Raw genomic sequence first — 13,084 nt, forward strand, 5'->3', positions numbered from 1 at the left:
GTAGCACTTGGATTTGACTTTTCAACAGATAGAAATAAATAGAATTATGTATCTTTGTGTAGTCTACTTGTGTGCCAAATTATATTGAAATCAGACCAAAATTATAGGAGTTCGTTTAAAGGATTTTTAACAGAAATTCCTATTTTTAGTAACCATGGCAACACTGTTCATTGAAATCAAAAACCGATGCACTAATTAAAATTTTGTATCTTAATGTAGTTTACTTGTGTGCCAAGTTATATTGAAATCAGACCAAAACTGTAGGAGAAGAAGCGTTTTAAAGGAATTTAACAGAAATTTCTATTTTTAGTAACCATGGCAACACTGTTCATTGAAATCAAAAACCGATGCACTAAATTTTGTATCTTAATGTAGTTTACTTGTGTGCCAAGTTATATTGAAATCAGACCAAAACTGTAGGAGGAGAAGCGTTTTAAAGAAATTTAACAGAAATTTCTATTCTGAGTAACCATGACATCACTGTTCATTGAAATTAAAAACCGATGCACTAAATTATGTATCTTAGTGTAGTCTACTTGTGTCCCAAGTTATTAGCTCTACTGGTCAGAGACCAGAAGAGCTTATGCGATAGTAATGCGGCCGGCGTCCGTCCATCTGTCTGTCTGTCTGTCCGTCTGTCGGTAAACAATTTTTCAAAACGCTACTCCTCCTACAATTTTAGTCTGATTTCAATATAAAACTTGGCACACAAGTAGACTACACTAAGATACATAAAATAGTGCATCGGTTTTTGATTTCGATGAACGATGTTGCCATGGTTACTAAAAATAGAATTTTCTGTGAAATTCCTTTAAAACGCTACTCCTTCTTCAGTTTTAGTCTCATTTCAGTATCACTTGGCACACAAGTAGATTATACTAAGATGCATAAAATAGTGCATCGGTTTTTGATTTTGATGAGCGGTGTTGCAATGGTTACTAAAAATAGAATTTTCTGAGAAATTCCTCTAAAACGCTACTCCTCCTACAGTTTTAGTCTCATTTCAATATCACTTGGCACACAAGTAGACTACACTAAGAAACATAAAATAGTGCATCGGTTTTTGATTTCAATGAACGATGTTGCCATGGTTACTAAAAATAGAATTTTCTGTGAAATTCCTTTAAAATGCTACTCCTTCTACAGTTTTAGTCTCATTTCAGTATCACTTGGCACACAAGTAGACTACACTAAGATACATAAAATAATGCATCGGTTTTTGATTTCAATGAGCGGTGTTGCAATGGTTACTAAAAATAGAATTTTCTGAGAAATTCCTTTAAAACGCTACTCCTTCTACAGTTTTGGTCATATTTCATTATCACTTGGCACACAAGTAAACTACACTAATTTACATATAATAGTGCATCGGTTTTTGATTTCAATGAACGGTGTTGTCATAGTTACTAAAAGTAGAATTTTCTGTGGAATTCCTTTAAAATGCTACTCCTTCTACAGTTTTGGTCTGATTTCAATATAACTTATCACACAAGCAGACTACACTAAGATACATAATTCTGTACATCGGTTTTTGATCAGTACAAACCAGTAGAGCTACAGTCTCGACAGAGACTTCTGGTATTAAAATCAGACCAAAACTGTAGGAGGAATAGCATTTTGAAAAATTGTTTATGAACAGACAGACGGACGGACGACGGACACATAACTATAACATAAGCTCTTCTGGTCTGTGACCATTGGAGCTAAAAATGGTAGAAAAACTCCAACAATTCCAAAGTCACGATCAAGGTTAATTTTCTTAATTTTTAGGAAAGTAAGCCAAATTCAAGGATAAAGAGGTCACATATGCTGTTACTTAAAACAGATCAGAACAAGATGTGTTTGTGATACACTGATGCAACATAGTGAAGATTAAACTTTTTCTTAAATGCAAATTTTATATATTGGTACCCAAAGTGGGATCTCTTAACTTGAAAATACAATTGTGAAATATGAAAGCCCTATCACCATCTGTTCCCAAGTTATGGCCAGGTTAAAGTTTTTTTTTCAAAAGTACAGAATTCTTCAAAAGATTTTAAAAGTAGGTCAAACTCCAAGATCAAGGTCAGAAGGTCAACGTTATTGGTATTCAATGAAAGGTCTTGTCACAAGAATTACATAAGTGAAGTATGAAAGCCCTAACCCTTACCGTTAAAAGTTATTGTCAAGGTTAAAGCTTTAACATAAGTACGGAAATCTCCAAGATCAAGGTCAAAAGGTCAACGTTATTGGTATCCAATAAAAGGTCTTGCAACCAAAAATATATATGAATAGTATTTAAGCCCTAGCTGTAACTGAAAAGTTTTTCATAAAGACGGAAATCTCCAAGGTCAAGGTCAAAAGGTCAAGGTTATTGATATCTAATAAACGGTCTTGCCACAAGGAATACTCATGTGAAGTATGCAAGCACGATTCCTAACCGTTCAAAAGTTATGATCAAGGTCAAAATTTTTATAAAGTAGGTAAAACTCAAAGGTCAAGGTCAAAGGGTCAAAGGTCTTGATATCAAATGAAATGTCTTGTCCTAAGGATTAAATAAATACAGTATAAAAGCACTAGCTCTAACTCTTTAAAAGATATGGTCAAGATTTATGTTATTTCAAGTAGGTAAAACTCCTAGATCAAGGTCAAAGGATCAAAGTTCTTGGTATCCAATAGAAAGTCTTTTCACAAGGATTACATATATGAAGTATAAAAGCTCTAGCCTATACCGTTCGAAGGTTATCGCCAAGGATAAAGTTTTTTCAAAAGTACGTAAATCTCCAAGGTCAAGGTCAAAAGGTCAAGGTTCATGGTATCCAATGAAAGGTCAAACAATACATATGTGAAGTATGAATATCCTGGTATCTACTGTTCAAAAGATATGGCCAAAATAAAAGTTTGGAATTTTTGTGTAAAAGTGGGTCAAACTCCAGGGTCAAGGCCAAAAGCTCAAATTTGGTGGAACCCAAGGAAAGGTCTTGTCACGAGAAATACATATTTGAAATATGAAAATAATAGCTTCACTAAATCAAAAGATATGGGCGAAGTTAAAGTTTTTGCGGACAAACAGAGAGACAGACAAAGAGACACGATAAAAACTATATACCCCCGAAACATTCAGAAGTTAAATGGGCTTGGTGGTCGTAGACTATATTGATCTCCTTTAGAAGAAGAATTCCATATAACGATATACAAAAATAATCAAATTTTAAAACTACAAGCAAATTCAAAGAATTGTGGCCCAACGCTTTCGGTGTATTTTTGGGTGAGGTGTCATTTTTTTAATGACATTTTGTGTCTAATATGAACGCCCTATCATAAGTCATCAATTTAGAAATTATCTCTGAACTCTAAGGTCAAAGGGTTAACGTTCTTGGTATCGAATAAAAAGTCTTCTCAAAAGGATTACATATGTGAAGTATGAAAGTCCTAGCCCTTGCCGTTCAAAAGTTATGGTCAAGGTTAAAGTTTTTCATAAATACAAAAAATTTCCAAGGTCAAGGTTGTTGGTATCAAATGAAAGGTCTTGCCACAAAGAATACATATGTGAAATATGAAAGTCCTGGTATCTACTGTTCAAAAGTTGTGGCCAAGGTCAAAGTTTTTGAAAATTAGGTCAAACTCCAAGGTCAAGGTCCAAGGGGCAAAGTTCTTGGTATTCAATGAAAGGCATTCCCACAAGAATTATATATATGAAGAATGAAAGCCCTAGCCCTTACCATTCAAAAGTTATGGTCAAGGTTAATTTTTTTTTCATAAGTACGGAAAACTCCAAGGTGAAGGTCAAAAGGTCAAAGTTGTTGGTATCCAATAAAAGGTCTTGCTACAAAAAATACATATGTAAAATACGAAAGTGCTAGTACCTACCATTCAAAAGTTATGGCCAAAGTAAAGGTTTGGAATTTTTGTGTAAAAGTGGGTCAAACGCCACGGTCAAGGTCAAAAAGTCAAATTTGGTGGTACCCAAAGAAAGGTCTTGTCACAAGGAATACACATATGAAATACGAGAGTCATAGCTCCACTAAATCAAAAGTTATGAGCAAGGTTAAAGTTTTTGTGACGGACGGAAAGACAGACGGACGGACAGACGAATGAGATTTAATGTCCCCTCGCTTTCGCGAAAACGGGGGACAAAAATGTATGAAATTTTACTTTTCCAAATGATAGTTGACAGCTTAAGGAAGGTCCATACTTTTATGAATCCGGTTTCAATTTTACACACCAATATAAAATTTTGATTATCATTTTTTTTGTAATAAAATATTTTGGTTGCTTGAAAATGATTTAATAAGTATATATTTATTAATTATAGTGTCAATTTGAATACAAAGCATTTAATATATACTATTTATGGAAATTAACACTTTACACTTTGTCCATAGGATTTATATGCTTTTAGCATACACAGACACAAAATTCTTCTTATTTTTTTTTCACAAACTAACTTGAGATCTATTTTTACAGATTTTAGGCCTATATCATCTTTTTGAATTTTACTTTCGTTTTAAATTTTGTAAAAAATGATTGAAAAACTTGATATTCCAAAAATGGGGGTATACGTGTTCACAGGGGTGTTTTGTTAAATTTTTCTGGTCAATCATAATAAAGTTTGTGTTTTTGTTAACCTTAGATATAATTCTTACTAATTTTAAAGAAAAAATGGCATGTAAACAATTTACATTTTGAGAATTATCAAAAACAAGCAAATTCAAAGACCTGCGGTTCCCCGCTTTCGGTGTCTTTGTGGATGAGATTTTTTTTATGACACATTGTGTCTAATATGAACACCATATCATATGTCTTTTATTTAGAAATTATCATTAAAGTTGTTTTTTTAATAAGGTCAATCATGAACATCAATGATAAGGGGTAAGAAATCATAGCATGCTCGAAATTATCTTGTCAAAGGTAATGCACATGTCAAATATGAAATCCCTTTCTCTTCTCAATACAAGAAACAAGATGTGTTTGTGAAACACTGATGATCCCGTATGGCAACATAATGAAGATTAAACTTTTATTAAATGCAAATTAAATATATTATTACCCAAAGTAGGGTTTTTCTCGCAAGAAATACGATTGTGAAATACAATATCCCTAACACCACTGTTCAAAATTTAAAGTCGAGGATAAATTTTTGAAAGGTAGGTCAAACTTCATGGTGAAAGGGTCTGAGTTGTTGGTTTCTTAAGAAAGGTCTTCTCACAAGGATCACATATTGAAGTACGAAAGCCCTAGGACTTACCGTTCAAAAGTTATGGACTGGTCAAAGTTAAAGTTTTTTACATAAGTACGTAGATCTCCAAGATCAAGATCAAAAGGTCAAAGTTGTTGGTATCCAATGAAAGGTCTTGCAAAAAAAGAATACATATGTGAAATATGAAAGTCTTAGTACCTACCGTTCAAAAGTTGTGACCAAGGTTAAAGCTTTTAAAAAGTAGTTAAAACTCCAAGGTCAAGGTCCAAGGGGCAAAGTTCTTGGTATCATATGAAAGATCTTCTCACAAGAATTACATATGTGAAGTAAAAAAGCCCGGGCCCTTACCGTTCAAAAGTTATGGGAGAGGTTAGTTTTTTTTAAAGTACGTCAATCTCCAAGGTCAAGGTCAAGGTCTTGTCACAAAGAATACATATGTGAAATATGAAAGTCATCCTAGTGCCTACCATTCAAATTTATGGCCAAAGTAAAGGTTTGGAATTTTTGTGTAAAAGTGGGTCAAACTCCAAAGTCAAGGTCAAAAGGTCAAATTTGGTGGTGCCCAAGGAAAGGTCTTGTCACAAGGAATACACGTGTGAAATACGAAAGTCATAGCTCCACTGAATCAAAAGTTATAGGCAAGGTTAAAGTTTTTGTGACGGACGGACAGACTGACGGACAGACAGACGGACAGACGAATGAGATTTAATGTCCCCTCGCTTCCGCGAAAGCGGGAGACAATAAAGATATTTTGAGATTTTATTCTTAAAGACGTGGACAGATTCAACATCAATTTGTCAATGTTTTCGAGGAAAGATTTCAAATATTCTTCTGGCAAATGAATGTTTTTTGTTTCCACAAGTTTTATATAAATTTGATGTGACTTGGTGCGTAGCTATATTAAAAAAATGCTATCACACTTTTTGTCCCCCGCTTTCGCGAAAGTGAGGGGACATTAAATCTCATTCGTCTGTCCGTCAGTCTGTCAGTCTGTCAGTCTGTCCGTCTGTCAGTCCGTCACAAAAACTTTAACCTTGCCATAACTTTTGATTTAGCTGAGCTCATATTTCACAAATGTATTCCTTGTGACAAGACCTTTATTTGGGTACCACCAAATTTGACCTTTTGACCTTGATCTTGGAATTTGACCCACTTTTACACAAAACATCCTTACTTTTACTTTGGCCATATCTTTTGAATGGTAGAAACTAGGACTTTCATATTTCACATATAATTATATTCTTTGTGGCAAGACCTTTCATTGGACACCAACAATTTTGACCTTTTGACCTTGACCATGGAGATTTCCATACTTATAAAAAACATTAACCTTGACCATAACTTTTGAACGGTAAGGGCTAGGGCTTTCATTTTCACATATGTAATCCTTGTAAGAAGTCCTTCCATTAGATACCATGAAGTTTGACCCTTTGACCTTGACCTTTGACTAAGACTTTTTTTCAAGAACTTTGACCTTGGTCACAACTTTTGAACTGCCGATGCTAGGACTTCCATTTTTCACATATGTGTTCTTTGTGGCAAGACCTTTCTTTGGGTACCACCAATTTTGACATATTGACCTTGACCTTGGAGTTTAAACCCTTTTTACACAAAAATTCCAAACTTTTACTCTGGCCATGACTTTTGAATGGTAGATACTAGGACTTTCATATTTCACATATATATTCTTTGCGAAAAGACCTTTCATTGGATACCAACAACCTTGACCTTTTGACCGTCGAAATTTTTCGTACTTATAAAAAACTTTAACCTTGGCCATAACTTTTGAATGGTAAGGGCTAGGGCTTTCATACTTTACATACGTAATCCTTGTGAGAAAACTTTTCATTGAATACCCAAAAACTTTTACCCTTTGACCTTGACCTTGGAGTGCAGTTATGATTTCTAAATAAATGACATATGATAGGATGTTCATATTACGCACAATATGTCATAAAAAAATGACATCTCACCCACAAAGACACCGAAAGCGGGGGACCACAATTCCTTGAATTTGCTTGTTATGTTTAATTTTGGCTGTTGAATTTTTAGAGGTATGTACCCTGAGACATGTTGTATGAAAATTAACCTTCAAGGATAGGTCTTTTATGGGTGTTTTAGATGAGTTATTCAAAGTATTCAAGTTAAAAAAGGATCAGTTTGACAGAAAATTTTAAAAGTACGGGCCTACCTTAAGATATACCGGAAAAAAATATATATATCTGATGGTTAATTTGTTGATCCCCCAGCCTCCTTAAAGCAAGGATAATCTATTTTGCGCTACCTAAAAACAATTAGAAGACGGACAGACCTAAACTGAATATTCCCTAAACTTCGATTCTAAGGGCAAAAAATGACAACCTGGTAAAAAAAATGACTATCCAAAAATGTCTTTTGAGATTTCTCTCAAAGTTTTTTGTTGGGGTAGGTGAGACGGGATGAGAAGGGTTTGGCAGCATGTATCACAATTTTCGGAGGGGATAAAAAGCCTTTCCTTGAATATCTCTATACATGTATTTTTATGGTTAAAATCTACGTTCAGAAAAACAGAACCAGAACAACCCCTAACACAGCCCATATGTCCCTGAATGTTATGTTTATCTGAGTTAAAGTAGTATACAAGTATTAAAACAGTTGTTTCAATTTGAAAGTTCTCAATCTGTTTTAAAAACAATGTAACAAAATTAATTCTTATGGTCATTTGGAAAGCCTTGTACATGTTAACATAAAAGTATTTTTCCTAGTAAGTATTTTATTTCAGTTAATAAATTAGACAACGAAGAAACTATTCAAATTTAGCATGATTTCTATAATTTAGATCTCAGCCAATAGATCAGGGAGCTGAAATTTTTTATGCGCTCGGATCGATAGATCCTAGGCGTATATTGTTTTTGTCATGTCTGTTTGTCTGTAAGTCTGTTTGTCTGTCTGTTGTCAACTTTAACCTTCGCCATACCCTTTGAACCTTGAGAGATAGAGACTTCATATTTGGTATGCATACTTCACTAATTAAGCTCTTTTAAATGACACCAAGGTCAATGACCTACTAAACTTGACTTTGACCTACATGTATATGCTAAGATAGCTTTTTCGAACTTTCGCCATTACTTTTGAACCATGAGAGATAGAGACTTCATATTTGGTATGCATACTCCACTAATGAAGTTCTTTCAAATGGCACAATGACCTTGTGACCTTGACTGTGACTTATATGCTACTTTTTTTAACTTTGTTGCCGCCGGGCGCATAGTGTTTCACAAACACATCTTGTTTCAATCATACTATTACATATAAAAAAAAAGTATTTAGTCTTTCTTTTTTAAAATCCTTTTGAACTTAAGTTTTTAAAAATAGTTTAAATCTATCATTCAATCACTTTTATATAATCAAAGTACTGAAAGTACTCATGGGAGTTGAGCATGGTGTAAAATAAAATCTTTGATTGAGAGGTTAAGTGAGTTAACAATATTATATCAAATACAGACAACTATTTCAGATTTTTTGTGTTGCAACAATCTTGAGAAAGACATTCAGAGACACTGAATAGCAAAAAGAAAAAAAAAGTGCTTGCCTGCCTAAGTTAGTCCTATTTTTATTCCCCCTGCTTGAAAAGCGGGAGGGTATTATTAATCGGGATGTTTGTCCATCTGTTTGTTATGCTTTAGGGTATCTATCTCTTTCATTTCAAATTATAAAAAATAGATCAATTCAGGAGAAAATGACATGAACTATTTGTGGAGGATGTTTATGCATGTTTTCTGTTGAATATCATCGGAGTAAGTTGGCCGACATAGTAGCCTCGCTTTCAAATCTATATAATTAATACAAATTACTGCGCATGTAAAATGCGTGATGACCAAGGGAGATTGAACATAGTTCAACTCCCAAAAATGTACATTCCAGAAGTGCATAATAAATAAGATCTTTCTTAAAGTCATATAAATGAAGACTTTTATTCAATTCTACAGAAAAAAAACATAGAAAACCTCTGAACATTTGGTCACTTCTGCGAGGAAAATTTTAACGTACGAGTATATAAAAAAAAAGGTCTCCTACGATATGAGAAAATAGAAAAATTTCTTAAATTCAAAAAATGAATATGGAAAAATAGAAAACTTATTCCACAAATATTCATCTGCTTCAATAATCATATTCAGATACATTTTTTTTTTCAATTCTACATTTTAATTTTCCCAGAGTCAATTTCCATTTGTATCTCTGGCGTCATCTGTTTGTAAACATTCTCCTTGCAATCAAGGAAATATACAGGAGAGGTAATTTTCCTCAAATCGTATCCGTCCTCCTTCAACTTTAGTTTGCTCTGTTTGAAGGTACTGGTGTATACAAACTCCTTTACAACTCGTATAAACCTTGGTCTAGCGTATGCAGGCAATTGCAGGGCACAGTGTTGAGCAATCGATTTTAATTGTTCTACATTTAAACTGAGATTTTCTGGTCGAGTTTTCAATGTTAAGGCTGCCATCCCAGCTTTACCTTCATTATCTGAAATATTGAATTTAGAGCTGACTTGTAAAACTATAATTTCATACTACTTCATTTATTTTCGAATCAAGGTTTTTCAGACAACCGTTCAAATACTAGTAATTTCATAATTAAAATTTTAAAAAGTAATATAATGATATGATAACTAGACACAATGTAAATTATAATAACAACTCACATTTCAGTTTGTAAAATGTATCATTATGACTCTACCCTAGGAGGGCGGTGTCATGATTTGCACAAAAAGCATTACCTGAGGACCCTTTCATATTAATATAATTAATAATCATTGCTTTGCTGCTTTTGAGAATATTTATCAATATAAATTCCAGTGTAAACTGCTGATTGCCCATTATGGTCCAACCCTACACCCAGGGGTCATTTAAACAATTTTGAATCCACACTATCTGAGTAAGCTTACTAATATAAGTTCTCAGATAAATTCGTTTTGTGTGGTTGTTTTATGAAATATTTGTCAGGAAGCATTGTTCTGTCGACAACTTCCAAGTCATTTTCAAAAGACAACACATCTGAATGTTTTTTTTTTCCTCATATTTATAAAGATATTTGTGTTCCGCTGGAGGGAACATATATTTACAGACAAAATAAAGCAAATATAGTTAATCTTTAACCGATTTTATATGAGTCAACAAATGTAAAAAAAAAAATGTAAATAAATTATCAATCTTTTATGATTAAATTAACATAGGTTTAACAATTGCTAATGATTTCTTTTTCTTTCAAATAAGTTTTGATTGCCAGAATTTAATTTATTGTAATAACTTCAAAAATCTAATCCGGACACAACTGGTTCATAGATAGCAACTGGATTAGACAATATACCGATTTTAGGAAACATTTTTATCTATTGGGGGTTTTGAAAAAGGATTTAAAGTAAACGCCCGTATATTACACAAGATTTCAGAATTCACAATACCCATATCAGACAAGTCTCACTAGATATTGAATAAGATGAGTATAAAATGTAGCTGGGAATCGAGTTAGCATTCGTAACTACAAGTTCAATTCAACCTATTGATATTTTTTCTTAATGTGTTTTTCAAAATATGTTATATCAAGTAGGAAAATGTATACCCTTTAGAATAATTATCTGAACTATCAAAATAACAAAATTAATGAACAAACCTCCGATTTCTACACCATAAACACAAATGTCCGAGACCAACTCAAGTTCCATTAGAATGTTAGCAACTTCTGTTGTTGATACATTTTCTCCTTTCCATCTATTTATGAAATAGAAATGTGTTAAATGTACATATAACCGTTTCTTATCATCTTCAAGCACTCATGAACGTACAAATTAGTCATCGGAAACAATTAAGTTACTACAATGTATAGGAATAATCTGATATTTTTGATTCTCTGCAAACATTTTCCGAAGAATTATGATTCATTATTATTCGGTGTACACTAAACCTGAATGTGTCGCCTAATCTGTCAGAAAAATAGACAAAGTAGTCTTTATCACGAGTAAATGCGTCCCCGGTATTAATGTAGCAGTCTCCTTGTCGAACCACATTATACACCAGTTTCTTGTTTCTCTCGGATTCCTTGCCTTTATACCCCTCGAACGTCATCCGACGCCTTTCGTCTAACTTTATTAATAGCAATCCAGGAGATTCTACAAAAGTAAAAAAAAAAACATAGAAACAAAATACTGCAAGATACATTTAAATAGCGTTCGATTTTCATTACCCCTCCCACTCCCGACGTCTCCATGTGAGTGAAAAATTCTCAAGAGGGACGTTAAACAATATACAATCAATCAACCTCCCTCCCCTTTTTTAACATGAGAGCATTAAAAGTGTGAAGTTCAGTTATCATTATAATGCCAATCATTATAAAATAATTTAACCCTAATAGGAACTTTACAGTCATTTGCTTTGCAATAATTTATTGCTTCGTTGTCACCTTGGTTTATAAGGTCTTCGGATTTAATTCCCCAGTGTAGCAGTTCTTTTTTTTTTTATATAAAATCTTTTATTTATTTATTTTTTTTCACTTTTCAATATCTATTTTTAAATGAAGTTTTTTTAATGAATGGTATTATTAATTATAGAATCAGTTTTATGTTATTTGTTATTGTTTCAAACTTTTTTTAATTTGATTGTCAAGATTTAAGATCTCTTATTATTTCTTACAATTATTTAATACAAATTCAGTGAAGAAAACTGGTACAATTATGTGTTTCGATATTTTTTAATTTGATGTTATGGCCCAACTGCCCTTTTAACGAAAAGAATAGAGTAGCATCACAAATTACATCACCTCCTGCTATCGGTGGTAGCAAAATCTGGCTCAGACGTTGGCTACAGACTACACAAAGCATTTAATTCAAAAGTTTTTTGAAAATCATTTTCAATGGAAAATATTATTACTCGTAAAGGTCTTTTTGATTTGAAAAGAAATTTAATACCATAGTTAATCAGTTTTTTTTTTGTTTTTTTTTTTGCGGTTGGTATTTCATGAAATACAGTAAGCCTTATTATTAAATAGCTTCCGATATTTGATTTTAAACAATCACTTTTCATTAAAATGGTATCATAAACCTTGGATTATTTTAGATACTTTTTAAATTATAAAGTACAACAGCTCCTTTTTCTCAATAGTGCATTTTAATTTGCTTAAGATATATTTGAAGCTCCTTTTAAAGTATTTTCCCTGTACTGATTTAGATCCAAACTTATACAACATTTTCAAAACAACCTATTCCTTTCTTCTTTATGATTTTATGTTTTAATTTTACTTTTTTATGTTGCTTTATATAGCGTTTTTGTTTATTACAGTTTATAGAAACCTTTCCATTAATCTTTTTTTTCATATTTGTTCTACTGGTCAGAGACCACAGGGGCTAATGCTTTTTAAAGCTTTTTTTTATTTTTACAAAATGCTTCCTATCCTACAGTGATATTCTGATTTCAATATAACTTAATTACACAATGATACATATATTCTGAGTATTGGTTTTTTTTTATTTTGATGAAAGGTGTTGCCATGGTTAATGAAAAATAAAAATTACATGCATTGTGAAATACTTTCTAAATAGATACTCCTCCCACAGTATTGTTCTGATTTCATTATAACTAAACTAACAAAAAGACTATCGTTTTTAATTCGGTGAAAGGTTTGCCATCGTTACTAAAAATATTATTTTTGTGATATACTGCAGCACTTTCATAAACTACTCCTACTACAGTTTTGGTCTGATTTCAATGTACATGTAATTTCTTAGACATCTTTCAAATAGCCTATACCCTTTAAGATACATAATTCTGTGTAACAGGTTTTTTTTATTTTGATGAACGGCATTGATAAGTAGACTATACTAATGTCTATGTCTAGTGAATTCTTTTTAAGAATTTCAGAATGTTTAAGATGTTT

At 32.5% G+C, this 13,084-nt stretch overlaps 1 protein-coding gene across 1 annotated transcript; it reads right to left on the minus strand.

The window, feature by feature from the left end:
- Positions 1-9,085: 9,085 nt before the first annotated feature.
- Positions 9,086-11,359, minus strand: LOC134248429 (long-chain fatty acid transport protein 6-like). Its single transcript, XM_062730835.1, has 3 exons — positions 11,120-11,359; positions 10,829-10,926; positions 9,086-9,682 (listed from the first exon to the last, which is right to left on the minus strand). The coding sequence occupies exons 1-3, from the start codon at positions 11,278-11,280 to the stop codon at positions 9,357-9,359; spliced, it is 585 nt and encodes a 194-aa protein (XP_062586819.1). The 5' UTR covers positions 11,281-11,359; the 3' UTR covers positions 9,086-9,356.
- Between the last annotated feature and the right edge of the window lie 1,725 nt (positions 11,360-13,084).

The sequence above is a fragment of the Saccostrea cucullata genome, unplaced genomic scaffold (genome assembly GCF_032062105.1).
Source record: "Saccostrea cucullata isolate Sc308-1 unplaced genomic scaffold, CSIRO_AGI_Scuc_v1 ctg1815, whole genome shotgun sequence".
Lineage (NCBI taxonomy): Eukaryota > Metazoa > Mollusca > Bivalvia > Ostreida > Ostreidae > Saccostrea > Saccostrea cuccullata.